Source organism: Homalodisca vitripennis, chromosome 6 (genome assembly GCF_021130785.1).
Source record: "Homalodisca vitripennis isolate AUS2020 chromosome 6, UT_GWSS_2.1, whole genome shotgun sequence".
Taxonomy (NCBI): Eukaryota; Metazoa; Arthropoda; class Insecta; order Hemiptera; family Cicadellidae; genus Homalodisca; species Homalodisca vitripennis.
Window position 1 is genome coordinate 96482943 of NC_060212.1, and position 19146 is coordinate 96502088.

At 34.2% G+C, this 19146-nt stretch overlaps 1 protein-coding gene across 7 annotated transcripts in view; it reads left to right on the forward strand.

The window, feature by feature from the left end:
• LOC124364585 (protein bric-a-brac 1-like) overlaps window positions 1–19146 on the forward strand; it is a 52060-nt gene that overhangs the window by 12716 nt on the left and 20198 nt on the right. The window contains exon 4 of one of the 7 annotated variants that reach the window (XR_006922637.1): window positions 7524–7675. The exons of 3 other annotated variants lie outside the window; for them this stretch is intronic. Coding sequence is in view for 3 of the 4 variants with exons in the window: in XM_046820148.1 (XP_046676104.1) it covers window positions 11424–11671 (248 nt within the window). In the remaining variant the exon portion in view is untranslated. Of the gene's footprint in view, window positions 1–4389; window positions 4784–5749; window positions 5920–7523; window positions 7676–11423; window positions 12003–19146 lie in introns of those variants that run through there. 3 more of the 7 variants (XM_046820148.1, XM_046820152.1, XM_046820150.1) reach the window with 3 other exon arrangements.

Here is a 19146-nt window from a genome sequence, read left to right on the forward strand (position 1 = left end):
TATGGATCGGTTTTTCAACACCATTCCCTTGTTGGACGAGCTTCACTTGCTTGGTTTCCATGGCACAGGAACCTTGCAAGTCTCAAAAATTCCATCTACAGCTCCCTTATACACTTTGACGCTGAGGCCCCCCGAGGTGGTAGAGGCTTAATAAATCAAATGGTACGGGATGATGGCCAGTTCAGTATTGTCAAGTGGTTTGATAACAAAGCTGTGGTCTTAGCATTGAATCTTCATGGAGCTAGTCCAAAAGACAAATGCAAGCGATGAAGTAAGGCTGAGCGCCGATTTATAGAAATTGATAGGCCTGATGTAGTTTAACACTACAATAAAAAAATGGGTGGTATGGACTTGTTGGACCGCATGATATCCTATTATCATATCCACAAGAACGAAAAAATGGACGGTAAGGCTTGTTTTTCACATGATTGATTTTATGGCAGCTACAGGATGAAGAAGAAGAGAAGAGTTGAAGCTGCATCGTTGACACCCAAAAAAGACCTGACTGATTTACTCAGTTTAAAAATACAACTGGCTGACCATCTAATTCATGGTTCAGGTGAAGATAAAGAGCACGGTGAAGAAGAATATGATGCCAACGAAGACGTTGCAAGCCCTGCTCCAAAGAGAAGAAAGCCTACTCCACTCCCACAAGATGTGAAAAGAACAGCTGGAGCCAAACATATGCCTGAATTGGTTCCCAGTAGTACGGTGAGGCATCGTTGCAGGTTTCCGGGCTGTCAATCTACCAATGCTCGTTTTTTTTGTTCTAACTGTAAAGTGTACTTGTGTATAACACAAGCAAGAAACTGCTACAAGATTTTTCATGAGTTATAAATAGTCTTAGTTAGTAATATGTCAACATTAAGATAGTGACAAATAGAAATATAAGTGTTTAGTTTGTGTGTGTATAAAATGTTATTTTCTTTGAGTCCCAAAGTGTCAATATTGACACATACATATAAATACATCAATTTATATGTATTTGTAGTAAAATAAAAATAATAAAAAATTTTCTGTGTTTTTATCATTTTTTTCTTAACTAAAAAACAATGTACCAACAAATTTTTATTATTTTTCACTCTATGGGTCTGAGGAGGTTAACGCGTCCTTGCGTGCACACCTGTTTCGTCCTAATTTTTAGCTTAGCTGGTTAGTTTATTATCAATTCGAGGTCAGGTCAGTGAAGCTTATAGTTTACCCTATTCGAAAGATAATTTCATTTTTGATTCATGTGATTTTGAAGCGTTTAGACATGAGTGACAAAGATCTATCATATTTTCGTAATCCTGATAATTTAAGTATCAGTGAAGCCGATAGATATGTTCTTTATGACTCACAATGTGACGAGTATAGTAGTGGCGATAGTTTTAGGCAGAGTGGAAATGAATCGAGTGATAAAGATGAGTTTGATAACACCACGCTTGAGAACAGTTCTGTCCTTGATATTACTTCAGCTGAGCTCAGTATTGCATCGCCTGCTGCCAGTGATAACGATATTGCTACACCCGGTCCTAGCCATGTAAATACTCTACCCTCAGCTAACCTAATTTCTCGTCGAGGGATAAAAGCTCCTCGTCCTGTTTTGCTAAGAAGTGAATTAGCCCAATAAAAAAAACTTTTATTTAATGAACTAGCGGGTTTAAGAATCCCTCTAACAGGTAATAAAACAATAAACTGGTTTAGACTTATTGATGTTGTGTTTTTCCAAAGTGTTGTTAAATAGACTAATAGTTACGCAGAAAATGTGTTCTTATCTGAACGAACCAAAGAAAAGTCACGAATCTCAATGGAAAAATCTGATCTTGAGGAATTTAACATATTCCTTGGTCTTTTATTCCATACTGAAATTGTTCGTTTGCCAAAACTACAACATTATTGGAGTACAGACATGTTATTTAAAACATGTTTTAGGAGTATACGTCAAGAGACCGATTTTTGTTAATTTTAACCTTTGGTGAGCCACTAACCCCAAAAAATTGTCAAAGAGACACTTGGAAAATCATTAACTATGAAACAGGTATTACTAAACCAAATACAAAAAATACATACATCAGGCACAATAATAAAATAGTATCAGATCCTGGTAAAGTTAGTGACATTTTTAATAATTACTATGTAACTTCAATTGAGGATAAAGCAAAATTTAACACATCTCAAAAAAATCTTAGTTTTAATGCTTTTAATAATTTTTCAGATATTAATTTTCAATGCAAACTAATTGATAGAGATGATATTATTAGAATCATCAGAAGTCTAAAAAGTAGTTATAGCACTGGATATGATGACATACCAGTGCCAATATTAAAATATGCAATGGAATTTCTAACTGACCCTCTGCTTCATATAGTTAATTCATCTTTCCTCTCTGGGCAATTCCCTGAAAAACTAAAAATTACAAAAATAAAACCTCTATTTAAAAAAGGCGATCAGTTTGATGCAGCAAATTATCGGCCACTTGCATTGCTTCCAGTTATATCCAAAATATATGAACGTGCAATGTCTAACCAGCTGGTTGACTATTTAGAAATAAACAAATTACTTGATGGCATACAACATGGGTTTAGAAAAAGTAAATCTGTAGTTACAGCTGCCACTGATTTCATTGAGTCAGTGATTGATTCTGTGGATAGAGGGGAAAAGGTAATAGGAGTATTTATGGATCTCCATAAAGCATTTGACAGTGTTAGTCATGCTAAGTTACTAACTAAGTTATCGCAGTTTGGTATCCATGGGAAGGAGTACAACTGGCTAAAATCATATATACAAAACAGACAGCAGTTTGTGGAAATACATAATCTGAATAACAAGAACAATTTAACTAGTAAATATAATTCTATTTTAAAACAAACTTCTTATGGGGTTCCTCAAGGATCCATTTTGGGGCCACTTCTATTCCTCTGCTACCTAAAAGGAATTCCAGAGCTAGATAAATTATGCTTATACGCTGATGATGCCACTCTAAGAATTACTGCTTCATCTAAAGAGGAAATAGAGGAGTTTGCTTTTCTCAGCGTATCAAAAGTAAATCAGTTTTTAAAAGAAAACAACTTAATTTTAAATCCAACAAAAACAAGCTATATGGAATTTTGTACTAACCAATGCAGAAATAAAATTAATCCTCATATAGAAATAGATGAAGTGGCTATAGTTAAGGAAGGAGAAGTAAAGTTTTTGGGTTTAACGTTAGACAGTTCGCTGACATGGAATAAACATTCAGAAAAAATAGTTTCAAAAATTAACTCTGGTTTATATGCTCTTTGCAGAATGTCAAAATTATGCTCACAAGAAACCCTAAAAATGATTTATTTTTCACATATTCATTCATATATTATATTTGGTATCTCATTATATGGATCCACATCAATAAAAAATTTAAATTCAATTTTAGTGATACAAAAAAAAGCAATTCGTGTCATTTTAAAACTTAAATGGAATGAAAGTGTGAAGGATCACTTTCCTCAACTGGGTGTCATGACGGTTTACAGTGCATATATATATGAAACTATAATGTCAGTGATGAATCGTACTCATAGCTTAGGCAAGAGTGGTGAGACCCATAATTATAATACAAGAAATAGGAATAATATGGTAGTAGCTCAATATAACTTACACTTTTTCTGTAAAAAACCAATATACATAGGAGCTAAATTTTTTAATTTGCTGCCAAGCAATATAAAATTAATAGAAAATAATAAATTATTTAAAAATAAACTTAAAAGCTACCTGACTGAAATGCCGTTGTACTCCTTTTCTGAATTTTATACAATTCACAATAGTATTTACAATCATTAAAATTACATTGTATTATATTTAGTTAGATACTAATGTAAATCATATTTAGTAAACTTAACCATTTACTTTCTTAATCATGTGACGCCATTCATGTACACCATGTGTAACAATCGAATAAAGATTTTTCTGATTCTGATAACGTCTATGGACGTCATGGCTGAATATGTTATAACAACCACAGACGTCAATGGACGCAAATGTACATTAATTGTTTAATTTTATTTAAATGGAGTTAAAATTTGTAAACACGAATGTGACAATACAAGTTGATGTCAAAATAAGGCTTGCTGGGATACTGGTGCCGTATCGAGGTCAAAGGAACTAAAGCGTAGAGAAAATGGCGCGCGGTCTATTTGGGTGTCACTGTCAGAGCCGCAGACGTCCCCTCACGCACACTCACTGTTTAGTCTCAGTCGGTCGGTCGGCGCCGCGCCATCCCTTGTGCTGCCTGCTGTGCTACGACGTAGTCGTCTCGTTTATATTGTAGTGTAATTTATTTTGTGGAAACTTATGATACAACATCAACCTGTAAATATATCGGAGCCTTGTAAATATATTATAAATATCATTGACTATAAATAATTGTTTTTGTAGCTAGAAGAAATAGATTACAGTGGACTACAGGACCAATCGAGGAAAGATTGCATGGACGACACTTCATCGCGAAAAAACCAAGATATTACCGATGCATTGTATGTTCTAAGAAAGGACTGCGACGTGAGACCAACTTCGCCTGCAAAACTTGTGCGGGAAATCCCTCTCTACACCCGGACACGTGCTTCGAAGAGTACCATACTAAAGTTGTTTATGGTTAAAGACAAAACTTGTAATTTAATTTATATATAAACTGTGAGGGAAAAACTGCAGTTTATACAAACTTTTCATAAAAAAAAACAAAAAGTTTCATTTTAGGCAAAATGGTTTCAATTTTTAAATTTTTTATTTAAGTTAAATAAGTATTAAATAATTATATAAATATTTTGTTTTTTGTCTTTTTTAATCCTTATTCAATGACAAACTTAAAATACATATTAGCTTTAGAGATATCAATACTTTTATTTTTAAACTTGGTGTGGCTTTTTAGGAAAATTGGGCAAATAATTTTTGGCCTGCAAAGGGTTAAGATGTTTACATGTTGTTTGCTGCGATGAAAACGATGATCGTTTACATAAAATAAAATCTGCCGTTGACTATTTCAACAATAAAATGTTGTGTATGTACTCACCCAGTAAAGAGTTGTCATTGCCTGAGACTTATGTTTAAACAGCACATTTAGAATAAACAACATAGATATGGAGTAAAGCCATACATTCCATCGCAGAACCAAATGGACTGGTAATAAAGTTTGCCGTGTACGCAGGCACCATGGACATTTTGTCTGGAGAAGGACATGCTGAAAACATAGTGTTACACTTGATGGAACCATGGCTCGGACCATGGAATTAATTTTTGCTGACGATTTCTACAACAGCATTTCTCTTACAAAATCTCTTGCAAAGAAAAAAAACCTACATAACAGAAACGCTACGATCAGACAGAGTAGATGCATCTAAAGATGTGGTAACTAAAAAATCGTAAGAAAGGCGAAACGGTGGCAAAATACTATGATGGTATAATGGTAGAAAAGTGGAAGGATGTAATAGAGGTTGTTTCTATAATTAACCAATATGAAAATGACATGAACCTGTCCATGAACGATGGAGTAAGGAAAGAATGAAGCCCTTACCTATAATTGAATATAATACTTATAAGAGTGGAATCGATACGATCAGCTCATGAATGAGCGATTGTATACGACCCATGTAAGCAGAAGACCATGCAATGGCAATAAAAGCTGCTGATCCACATTTTACAAATGGGTATCCTCAATGCTTTTAGTTTGTATAACAAGTTTGTTATTGACAAGAAAATGACAATGCTGGATTAAAATTTGACAGTGTGAAAAACCTTCTAGGGCCTGACAGAGAACACCAACATGAAGAAAAGGAAGAAAGCGAGGGAGAAGTGAAGCACGTACCTACAGAGCTGTCTTTGAATGACAAAGGAATCAGAGCAAGAAAAAAGTGTAAAATGTGTTCTCGCAACGAACGAAGAAAGGACACAACATAACAGTGCAAAGCTTGTCCAGAAACACCAGCTTTGTGTCCTCAAGACTGTTTTGCGAGCTACCACACCTAGAAGAAACGTTCTGTATATAGTGTAAATATGTGTAATGAATTTATTATTTTGTTTCCATTCAGAGATGTAAATATATGATAAGTAAAACAAATTTCATTAGTATTATTCTAAAATCAGGTGTTATTTGTCACTCAAAGCTCCTGGATGCGTTATCGCGTCTGAAATTTTCCTTTTCAGCACAGACCAACTCATAGGTAAAATTGGTCAGCATTAAATGTGTTAACTCTTACTGCATGTAAAAATTTTTTGCATGAGTACAAAGATTATACTTACAAATATTATTGTCCTCTGTTGTGAAGTTTAACCCTAGAACTGGGAGCAATCCAGTTGAATTGAATAGCAGCAGCGAGTGTCCTAAGTGAGCTTATGGCACATTCAAGACATCAAGTCAGGATGGCTATATGGTCTAAGGGGCTTCTAAGAACGCGGGAGTTAGCCTTGGAGTTATGGGTACGGTTCCCATGCTTGATAATAGGGATTTTTGCGGTCTGGTGTACACTTATGAGAGTCACTGGTCTGTGGTAAAGCCAGTGGCAGGGCTCACCTTAAATTAACCCATTTATACTGCCATAACACCCATATTGTAATATTCATAAGTCCATACTCACGAGTCGTAAATTATGACTTTGCGAGTGCTAGGATTAATTTGTAAACGTGGCCATAGAATATCGAAGAAGTAGTACTGTGAGCCTGTGTTTCTGGACGGGGTATATGTAATCTTTTTCTCATGATAGCAATTCACGATAGCTTTTCACTAAAGATATGGCTTTGTTTAACCCTAGATCTGTCACATTGATTGTTACGATACCAGGATCTGTCATTTCGACATGTGATGTTAAGTAGACATTTTTTCTTAATATTATTAATTTTCTAAATTGAAAGTTTGTTTATTTTGGTACTAAAAGAAAAAGGAGGTTCCAAAACAACACAGTAAGATTTACTCGCCTGGATGCAATATTGCTTTTGTAATTAATAAAATAAAACAAAGAAAGGTTTTTGGTTTTCAAATTTTACTGCTACGAAGTTTAAACATTTGGAATACTTAGATTGGTTGTTGTGTTCCAGTCATTTTGTTTCACTATCAAACTAATACCAACACAAAAGTTATCTTACGAACGATTACAACTTGAAGTGTCCGTCAGCATGTGAAAATATCAACGAGATATTTGCATTTTATAATGTTATTTATAATTCAAACATATTTTTAAAAATCACCGAATAGTTGATTTAAAAGTTTCTCATTGATTGATATACGATAACAATATTTTACGTTATTGATTGGTTGAAGTAAGAGCTGCTCTCCTTTCTTCAGTTCTCACCATCACTGTTACTTGGTATCTCGTGTCTGTATTAGGTATGTGACTATGAAACGTGTAGTTTTATCATAGTTTTGTGTAGTAGTAGTAATTGTAGTGTATTTTAGTGCAGTGTAGTGTTGTGAAGTCAACAATTAGTGATTATTACCCTAAATTATTTTTGTTTTTACAGGACACTAAACTAGGTCTAACCTATTGTTACTTTCAGACATTTGCCGTTGTTATATGTTACAGAAGGTATAGAACAGTGTTTCAAGGATTGGTATCCATCCTCTTCATCTCGTTGGGGGAGGTATTAATACATACAAAAATATAGAACAGAAAGAAGAAAAAATTGAAAGAAAAATCTTCAAACGTACCTGAAAACTGCTTGGAGTAAAGTCCAGGTACGAGTACGAGAATCACATCCACACATCACACCAGTACAAGCAAAATTGGGATACCAACTAAAAAATCAATGTTTGCTCTTTCTTCGGCCCCGATTGTCAGGTGGGGGAAGAGGTAAAGGCAAACCGCTTCCGACTCTTAAGTTTTGGTCCTAGACGTTAGTGTCACGGTGTGTATAGGAATTTTGTTGGTTGAGGTTTGTTTAATAGATACCAAATCTTTTAAGGCTTCCTAACTTCAACCAAAGGTTGAGTTAGCGGTTGGTCTGTTAATTTTTGATTGAAAATCTAAAAAGATTGTACCAATGAAACAAACCTCAACCAACCATCATGTTATGTAGAAAAGCGGCTGTCAATTTTTATACTAATGTAACCCTACCTGAAGCCCTTCTTGAAAGGGACACTTTTTAAATGGGAGAATAAGCCAGAAGTCACTAAAACTAAAAACAGAAAGCTGGTAGGCAGGAAATTACTTATTTTCAAAATGGAGAGCTGTTATTAGTTGGATATAGACAGAAGTTGAGTAGAACACCAATGTTAGTCATAACAACAGCATTTCTTTGTTTAAAGTTTGTTATTGATGATGGAAGGTTTAAAAGGATAATAGGATTTTGGACATATGCCACCGTTATAGGTTATAAAAGGTATAACACAACGTTTCGAGGATTGGAATCTACCCTCTTTGTCAGGTGGGGAAGATATTAATACATACAAAAATAAAGAACAGAAAGAAGTACAGAAGGGAAAGATAAGGATTCAGACATACCAAATAGCTGCTTGGAGTCCAGTCCAGGCGTTTTCACTGCACATGATGCAAGTTCCAAGCACAAATCACAAGTACGAGGATCACAATCACACATCACACTAGCATAGGCTACTGTGGGATACTAACAGGAATGGCGAGGTATCCATTCTGGTACTAACTCAGACTTAATAGACTCATGCATATCCTATGCCTGAACATTGTATTCTTTGAATACTGATGGGCCTGTCAAGAAGAAAGGTCCACTAATTCGTAACTAATTCTTTGGTAAATCCAGATATGTCTATTGCTCAATACATCTATAGCTGGACCCACTGGTGATGGTGTACACTGACTTGAACATTTGTCAAGAATAAACAACAAAAAATGTGTTGTCTGTAAAATACCAGGAAGTGGTAAAGGAACATCTGATTACTGGTGTCATGGCTTCAACGCAGGAGTCAATAAGGTGTGTTACCCCAAACTTGAACACTACTGGACAAATGTCATACCTGTAGGTCCTAAGAGGCAATTGGATTCATAAAATTGACTAAAGAGAAATGAATTTTGTTGTAAATATGTGGAGAGTGAGTTATATTTTAGTGTGAATAATAGACATGTGTTTTCATGTAGGCCTAACTTATATTGAACAAATAGTACTATATTTTGGTTGCTAAGTGATAAGCAAGATGAGCAAACCATTTTTACTTTTTTTCATACCAAACATGTCACAATAAAACCCAAGTACAATTAATTTCCTTTTGATAAAAGTTTGCTGAATAAAAATATATTGGTTGTACTGCACTTTATAGTGTTTAACTACATTTTTTAGTTGGTTACCTCAAGTTTCTCTGAAGTCATAGAAATATAACTTTGTAGTGTGTGTATACATTTTGTTGAATAGTCAATTTGTTCTTTTTCTACAGTATTACACCAAAGTACAAGGAGGTGTTCAAATAAATAAATTTTAGTCTTCAGAGCTGACAATGATTTATTGTACTCTCTGTGTTATCATTAACCGACACTTGTCTGGAACTAATCGCTGACTGACTTTAATTACATAGCCTTTAAAAACAAAACATTGCCCTATAGCCTTGAACACTTCCTTTATATCAGAGCAAAGTTCCCTAACAAGTTTCCTAATAAAATACTTTCCTTTAACTTGAATTCACTGCTTTCATAAAGATCATGCAAGTTGGTCAAAAACTTGCACACTCACTAGAAGCCAGCTGAGGGTGTACCATACACAAACATGGTGGTGCGTTGTATGTAACTGTGGTGTGCATATAAAGTGTTTCAACCAGCAAGTTCCTAGCGAAGTCCCTGCAGAACAAACAATTGCACACTCACAGGAAGCTAGGTGAGGGTGTATTCCATTTGTACCAATCCAAGCATATGGTGGTATGTTGGATTTAACTGTGGTATACATCCCAAGTGCTTCTATCACCTGGAACACTTCAGGAGATCTCTGAAAGGAGTTAAAAGGCAATGCTTAGATTGAGAATCTAACAACTCTCTCATATGGCACGCAAGTTTCTGAAACTTGTTTTCTGTTAGCGGCTAAATGGTTAAGTATATGAGAATAATACTAAGATTAAAAAAGTCTTAGTGTTGCTTATAAATCCCAAATCCATCAGAGAAAATTGGGTGTCTCCATATGGAATTTCAAATTTGACTGCCAATAGTGACCAACTTTTAAACTTTCAACTCTGAAATTGTAATAAGCATAACATTTAAAAAGTGAAACTCCCAACTCCCCAGTTTTATGTAAAATTAATACTTAAACTGTAATAAATTACTTAAAACTCTTGCAGCCAGCCATCTTCATCTGCTTTATATAATTACTCTCTGTTTAGTGCTCTCTCCATAAGGCACTTTCTTTAACTTATGAAATAGAGAAAACTCTGTGTGTCCTTGTAGAATAATTGGCTTTTCACATTGTGATGTTATCAACGAGTAATCAAACTCACATTTTGCACATCGCTCTGTTGAAAGCGTAATACTTTTTTCTTCAAAACTGTTTTGTTCTGTACCTGAAGAAATAAAGAATACAGATTTTACAATTGGGTTATATTTAAGTCTATGTTTTATTTAATAAATATTATAAATTAAAATTAGTATAAAAATCATAATTTTTGTATGAACATTACATTAAAAATGTAATTTTCAAGCGAATATACAAATGAATATATTGTTCACTTAAACCGTGTAACCATAGTAATTTTGTTAATACCATGATAACATCGTATAAATTTAATATGCTTTACAAAAATGTATTATATGTAACAATTTTGTTCAAATGGAGTTGTTAAAGTTAGAAAAATATTATGTGGTAGAGCAGCTAAATCGATTAAATTAGCCTAAAGCATGTCGCTCTATATTGACTGGGAGAAGATTCAATATAGACTAAAGTTATACAGTGTATGTGATACATGGTTTTATCAATTTTTAATATTAATTTAAAATCTAATGGTGGATGTTGTAAAAATTAAAAGTTGTGTTCCAAACTGTGTAGGAGAACTAACCAACTAAGATCGTTTTATATTGTATATCATCATTAACAGTTTTTCTCTTGAAGTCCTGTTGTTCCAAAGAGGTACTTTTGCATAAAGATAATTGCATTATACAGTTAATACATTTGTAATGTAGTGAAAATTTTACATAAATAAAGAAGAAAACAACTCTCAGTATACAGAAAGGAAAAGGACAAAGATTGGTGTAACAATTCCACTGATCTTGTGTATTGATTGGTCCCATAAATAAATACTACTGGTGTGGAAGAGATGAACCTTAAAAAATTAAAAAAGTATAACTACTTTATGAAAAGGGCTGATTGATCGAAATAAAATATTACGTATGAGAGCAGTAAACCTCGTGATAGTGGACAACATGTTTAACCATACTCTACAAATGCTCTTGAGAAACACATATTAGTTATTCAATGAAACAGAAATTGCACAAGATGAGACTAAATACCATTATGCAATTTTTGATTTGCTGTTGTAGAAGATTTACTCCCCACTCTCCTGGAATTGGAAAGGCCAATGATACACGGAAGTACCATTCATATCCCGACAAAGGTTGTGGGCAAGAGGAAGGACAGACCCAACAGAAGACTGGCAAAGCGGTGCAGAGTGTGTAGTGTGAAGAAGATCAGAAAGGCGACTGTATGGGAATGTAGAGATTGTCCAGACATGCCTGGGTTATGTGTACCGAGTTGCTTCGAAGCATTCCACACATCAGTGCTATACTAACCGATAAATGTTATTGGTTGGCTGTACAGTTGATAATATTCGTGATTTTAATCAATTTCCAGTAGAAGCTCTCTAATCCGGCACCTTCAGGACTTCAGCAGTGCCGGACCACTTAAAATGCCAAATTACTGAGTGCTGTCTGAAAATAGCAGTGAACGGAATAAGACACATTGGTGGCCAACGTACCAGTCGGTGCTTTGTTCGGTGTTATCTCTTTCCGTTAGAGTGATAGAAAATGTTTAACAATGTTTTAATCACAGAAACAAATGAAAAAACGTTGTTGTCTATGTTTTGTAATACATTATAATGTACATAAATAAGATTTAATAAAACTGTATTACAGTATAAACCAGTCTTAAGTATACCACAATGTCACAAGTATTTTTTGTTTGAACTCATTTTGTAGAATACACAAATTTAAAAGTTCTTAAGTGCTGTAGGATTTACGACATCAGCAAATCTTATAAAGTTATCAATTGCAGCTGCTGCTTCATCCCAGACAGGAAGAACTGAATTTAATCCATCAGCTCTGTGGCGTTCAGCTGTGACGATAAAAATTTCTATCATGATAGAATCAGTGCTCTCTGCAGAGCGTGATGAGTTGGCAGTTCACACTGTAGATAAGCCTTCCCCTCCTGCGTCCTTTTCTGTAGAGTGCAGAGTCCATTCGAGTGAAATGTAGTGGTAGGACATGAACCCAGTGCCCTTGTAAATAACTTGTATTTTAGATATCATTATATTTCAAAAGTATTTTCTCTAGCAGGGAACAATTATTGAGATGTACTAAATTATATTTCTGGAAGATAGGCAGGTAGCTTGGTAAAATTGTATAAGTGATCAGTGATGGGATAATCAAATACCATAGTTTATGAATTGGTATAAGCAGGTTTTACGTAATTTATTTATTAATTATTGGCTTAGAAATTTAATTTAAATAATCAGAGCTGGCTGGAGCACTCATGGCTTCATCACAAGACCTCTGGGGATTGCACATGCGTTAAGGGATTACAAATGGGTTCGAAACTGAGAAGTTGAAGGTTCAAAAATGTAATATTCAAACAAGAATAAGATACTAGGATCTGCCGATAGTGCATTTATTACAGTAACTTCACCAAAAAGGGTAATTACAACATCCTGCTCTTCGTTGCAGCCATTTCTACATACAATTAAATATATTTTGGGTAATTTCCAGGTTGAGACCGTATCACACTTTGTACTAGTACCTCATCTGTTATTTATTCGGATTCCAGGTTCTTTATTGTCATTGTCTATCCAGTCCAAAATTTCGTCTTGTAGCACTATTACCATTGACAGATGTGCAATGATGGATGGGGCAGGTGATGTACGACTGTCACCACTACCAAGCTTGCAGGAGACACTCTGCCTGCCGATCAAGCCCAAAGTATGCAGATCGCACCTATATTGCCAATGCTGAAATGCTGAAAACTGTGATTCGCTCTATCAAGTGTGAATATCCTCAAGCAAAATCTGTTACCACTTCAGTGATAATAGGGTTTCAGGCATTTGCCATTGTTATGTGTTACATAATGTATAACACAACGTTTTGAAGATTGAAGTACATCCTCTTCGTCAGGTAATGATATATTTCAAGGAAAAAGAAAGAAATAAAGAAGAGACAGAAAAGGGGTCGAACATACCCTAAAAATGCTTGGAGTTCTCTGGTGTGTTTGACCCCTTACTTTTTTTTATTTGAATAGGATTCGTTTTGTTCCACAGAGCGTGCCTGCTCTGCACCTCTACAAATCATGTGCTGGTGAGCACTTCATGGCAACCTTTCAAGCCTTAGGAACTGTATCTTGAATTCCACAGAATTGTTGAGCCCTGCCTTGATAGCCTCAAGTTCAGGTTTGCCAAAGAGTCAGTACTTTTCGTTCCTCAAGACCCATTCACGACCAGGAATGCAAGTGATACTGTTGATTCTGCTAGGTAACAAAACCAGACAAGTTTCAAATACAAAAGAATTCAATGTCTATAGCCCTGCTTAGCTATCTATAAAAATACTACTTTGCTATTATACCACAGATGAAGATTCATAGGAGCACACTCTATGACTTACTTCTGCTTGGTATCACCCTCGCAGTTCCACCGAATATGTCATTTTATGTTTTACTAATGGCTCTGAGATGGTTTATTGGTGTCCTGATTGACTCGTAGTGAATGCAGCATGTACAAGACATGTTTATCCTCATGATTTACAAAACCCTTGTGGTGCATATGTGGTGCCTGATTATGGATGTCAAATCCATTCTTTGGCTCGTTCTAACGCTATGAAATTATTTGGGACTCCATCACTAAGGCATCAGTTGGCTACCTTTGCATTCTGCTCCGGCCCTTGTTGTTAGTTTCTTGGCTGAGTGTTCAAAGCAAAAGTAAAATGTACAGCCAGAAAACTTATATGTTTTATTAGTTTTCAAGGAAAATGCAATATGTATTCATTTGCAGACTGTGAAGTTTTGTTTGTGCTGTTGATTTAAATACAAATAATGACAAAGTGAGAAAAATGTGATTATTCTGTGATAGATCTCCTGACCCTAGCGTTGGTATTGGAGTACTAGCAAACTAACATTGTAAAATATTGTAGTGTATGTAAATTATGTGTGAAAAAGTGATGCATCTAGACTTATTATTCATTTAATAGACTTATGTCAATTCAACAAACAAAGTCAAAAATGGTACTTTTTTAAAGTTTAGCTTAAAAATAATTAGTTTTTTTCCCACATAAAATTATCAAATAACTTAAAATATGTGATAAAAAATCAAACATCTTTTGTTCATTTTTTACATTTTTAATTAGCCGAAAAGTGTTACATGTCAATGAAAGGCTTATTTAGATTTTGAGCTATAGATAAGATTATATATGTATATATATATATATATATATATATATATATATATATATATATATATATATATAATTTGTATAAATGGCAATAACCAAATTTAATTTATTTAAGTAATTTAATTTAATAATTGAATCGTAAAAAGTAAGGGCTCTGTGGTGTAATGGTAGCACATTCACCCGGCAAGTGAAAGATCCGGGTTCAAGTCCCGGTGGAGCAAGTACTTTTTGTGATTCAATGTTTATTGAAAAAATTAAATTTGGCTATTGCCATTTATACAAATTTAATTAATGTAAATAAAAGTCGTCTGACAGGTATTTGGTCTTTCGATCATGTGTTAGTTTGGTTATTTAAAGGCAAATGTGACAGATACGGCCAAATACAAAATGATTGAATAGTAAAAAGTAAGGGGTCTGTGGTGTAATGGTAGCACATTCACCTGGCAAGTAAGAGATCCGGGTTCGAGTCCCGGCGGAGAAAGTACTTTTTTCTGATTCAATGTTTATTGAAAAATTTATATATATAACTTATATATTGCTAATAGGTTTTGTGCCAAAGAATAATTACCTAATTTATACAGTTTCTATACGTACATTTAAAGTATTTTAAATTTTATAAATTAAAAAATTTTACTTTAAGATAAATGTTATTCTTGGAAACATTTTTACTGTTCCATTCTAGATAAATCTATAAGTTCATTTTACTCCTCTTCTATAAAGTTAAGAAATCTTATACAAATGGTCTTCTTATTCAGTGGCAGTTTAGAATGTAGCTCTGGCAAATACTATCTACATGTGATTTCTAAATTTCTAAGATGTTGATCTATTTCCACTGTTAGCTGATCAGGCAAACTTTCTGCATCACCTGACGCAATAAACTATTTTAGAGTGGGGACATTTGTGGAAGATCCTTTCCTGATAACGTTTTCCACATCTGGTAATTTAGATCCTTTCTCAATACCTGTTTTCCACATCTGGTAATTTATATCCTTTCTCAATACATGTTGTCCACATCTTGTAATTTAGATCTTTTCTCGAGACGTGTTTTCCACATCTGGTAATTTAGATCATATCTCGATACCTGTTTTCTACATTTGGTAATTTAGATCATCTCTAGATACGTGTTTTCCACAATGGTAATTTATATCCTTTCTCAATACGTGTTTTCCACATCTGGGAACTAAGATCCTTTCTTGATAAGTGTTTTCCAAATCTGGTTATTTTTAACCTTTCTCAATACTTGTTTTCCACATCTGGTATTTTAGATTCTTTCTTGATACATGTTTTTCACATCTGGTAATTTACACCCTTTCTCAATTCATTTTTTCCATATCTTGTAATTTTTCACCTTATTATTTACTTTATTGTCAACTCAAAATTGATTTACATAGTAGATTTAAATCTATATATATAAAAGAAAGTCGTGTTAGTTACACTATTTATAAGTCAAGAACGGCTGAACCGATTTGGCTGAAAATTGGTAGGGAGGTAGCCAAGAACTGGGAGAAGGACATAGGATACTTTTTATGCCGTTCCCGATTCAGGATTCCGCCCCACTGGTCTCTAAAAGTTACAGAAATACCCGTAAGAAATGTATTGCAGCAAACATAATTTGAAAGAGCCTTTTCAAATTTAATCAGCTGTTCTTTGTAAACATATATAATGCGACAAAAGAAATATATGTTTATATCATTTAATTACTATTTTAAATTTCTTTACACTTATAGTTTGAAAGCATAGAGAAAGCTTAAGAAAAACAGCAAATTTTGTTTCAACTGTTTCTGCAATCACTGTTAAACATAGACTTTACTATCCAGATAATACAATTCAAATTTGACGTAAAAATTGTCCTTTAACTGCAATATTTATCTAATATAAACCATGCTCGTACTTGATCAGAAGAGCAATGCAGATATCAAAATTACTATCTTGTTGGCTACAAATATAAAGAATGTTAAAAAACCAACCTTAGTTGTTTTTTTTGACAGAAGTATGGTTCTCAAAACTCCGTGTGTACATATTCTCTCGATCGAGACAACAAAGCAAGCTCAATCATGGCATCGGAGATATAACTAATTTGATCCAGAAGTGATACACGCGCAAAGCTTTAAATAAAAACCATACGCAATTTCGCTTAACATCTGAAGCTCATAATCATTAGACTGTAATAATATGTACCTAAAATATGCCTGTTTTCGTTTCAAAACTACATTGAGTGCCATCATTTATTACATTGTATGTGCGCTAATGAATTCCGACTTTTTGACTCCTGTCCACGATGGTCTAATATAGTTCAATTGTATACAAAAATCATAGAATATTGGAGAAAAATTCCAGTTATTTCATAGGTGCATATTGAGACTGTTTTAAAATTTAAATCTTAAATAGATCATGAGCTTGGAGTATCTGTCAGTGACTATCATTTATCTCAGAAGGGTAATAACGACGTTCAAAAGAAATATGCCTCCTATGTCCCAATTTTTCTGTAGGAAATCGTGTGCGAAGCCGTTGGTAACTGGGTATCTGGTTGTAATTGGTATTTTACTGAAAATGAAGAGTTTTTGTTATAAAATACTACGAATTTATTGACGAACTAGCTGTTACCCGCAGCCAATCGCACATAATTGTTTTTACTAAGTAATATAAGGACTTCGGTTCTTAAGATTTGCGTGCGAAGCCGTGGGTAACAGCTAGTTTAAAATATTGAAATGGTCAAACACATCAGCCAAGATAGGAAATCCTCATATTCACTGCAACTAAGGAAAAAGTGTATCTCATCCATAAGCACAAATAGTCTGATCAATGAAATCAAACAGACCAGTGTGAAGCAGTCATGACCACTATCCTTTTCTTTGATGTTACTTACTACTTTTATGATTTGTTAATTTTAATAATCTTCGTTGATTCTGTCTGGTAACTGTTTTAATACCAGAAGTTTCCAGATGAATACAACTGTGTCCACTTTGCATTTGGGTTTCAACTCGTGTACAAGCATACAGACCTGTTTTCCCACCTCACATTCCTTTTGCCTCATCTGTAGAGAAACACTATTTTCCCCAATAATGTCGTATTTCTTTAAAACTTGTTGAGTTCTGTATAAATGTTGTGGGAATGTGTGTAGTATAATTGATGTGAAAAACTGAATTCTTTGTATAATTTTTTGTAGTGACACAGTGGCAATAAATTAAGACGTAAAACTTTAAGAGCACTTACAAATAATTATACTATTATCTGAACTCAAAACCGTAATTACCCGATCATTTTTCTATCTCGATCAAGATTACACCCAGTATCATCAGAATGTACAATAAATGTACGGAAGGAGTAGATTTACTCGAAAGAACAATATCTTGCAATAGGATCAATACAAGGACAAAGAAATGGACTGTCACATTGATCTTACACCTGATTGATTTTTCTGCAGCAGCTCGGTGCATTAAATGATGGCAGATTGACAAGGCGGAAGAGACACCTCTGAAGGACAGGTTTGACTACCTCGACTTTCATGAAGATCTTGCCTACAACCTTTTATCTGCAAAGAAAGATACAGAGAATGGGGATAGAGATGAGCCAGAGAAGCACACAATAATTACTAGGCCTGTGAGTAGGTGGGCTCCATTTCCACCTGTCACTCTACAGACTACAGCATCCAACCCCATGCCAGAGTGGCCTAAGGGCGGAAAATCATCTAGGTGCCGACTCTCTGGTTGTTCCTTACCTAAATGTAGAATAAACTGTGCAACCTGTAATGTGTATTTGTGCCTGAACGCAAACAGAAACTGTTTCAAACTGTTCCATCGGTCACAAATTTAAAAAATGCCCTTTAGTGGAATACATGTAGACCTTTCACAGCAATTATAAAAACTGCCCATTTGGATATGCTTTATTTTTATCAAAGTCTTTAAGTAACTCCATTTACAAATTTCTGGATGTTAAAGTGAATTAAAAACATACTTATAAAAAAATGATGAGGAAAATGAGCATGATATGATCTTCTCACACAATGTGGTGTTTGCAGTGTGTTTGCAGCACACTGATACAAGTTTGTTTTCCACTCATACCTCACTATGGTGTTACTTTTTGGGATAGTTCACATTCAAGTGCCAAAGAATAATTACTGTGAGCTCTGTAATAAGTATGGATAAAGATAAAAACTCAATTTTGGCAGTAAAACCCAACTTGTATATCAATTTTCATGTTACCAGTAAGATGAAGCTATAAACTTTAATAAGGAATAGAAATTTTTACTGTAGTTGAACTCAATTACAGTAATTCTAATCTATATATACAAGTTACCTGCAATGTTGTACTGTTTTACAGGCATATAATTAGTGTGTTGTAATGCTTGATAATAAAAAAGATACTTATGTGTTTTCAATTTTATAACAACTATTGTTTGACGCCATTACTGTATCTTGATGATCATGTAAATAAAGATGTTTTTGATTTGATTTGATATATTCACAGTGTTTTACACGCTACAGTGAACGTATATGGCCAGTAGTAAAAGGTTAAGAATGCAATAAGGTATGTTAATAGACAGACGGATTTTAATATTACGAAAGTCAGGTTAGCAATGGATTTGGTATTTCTTCACTCAGTTGTACCTTATTCA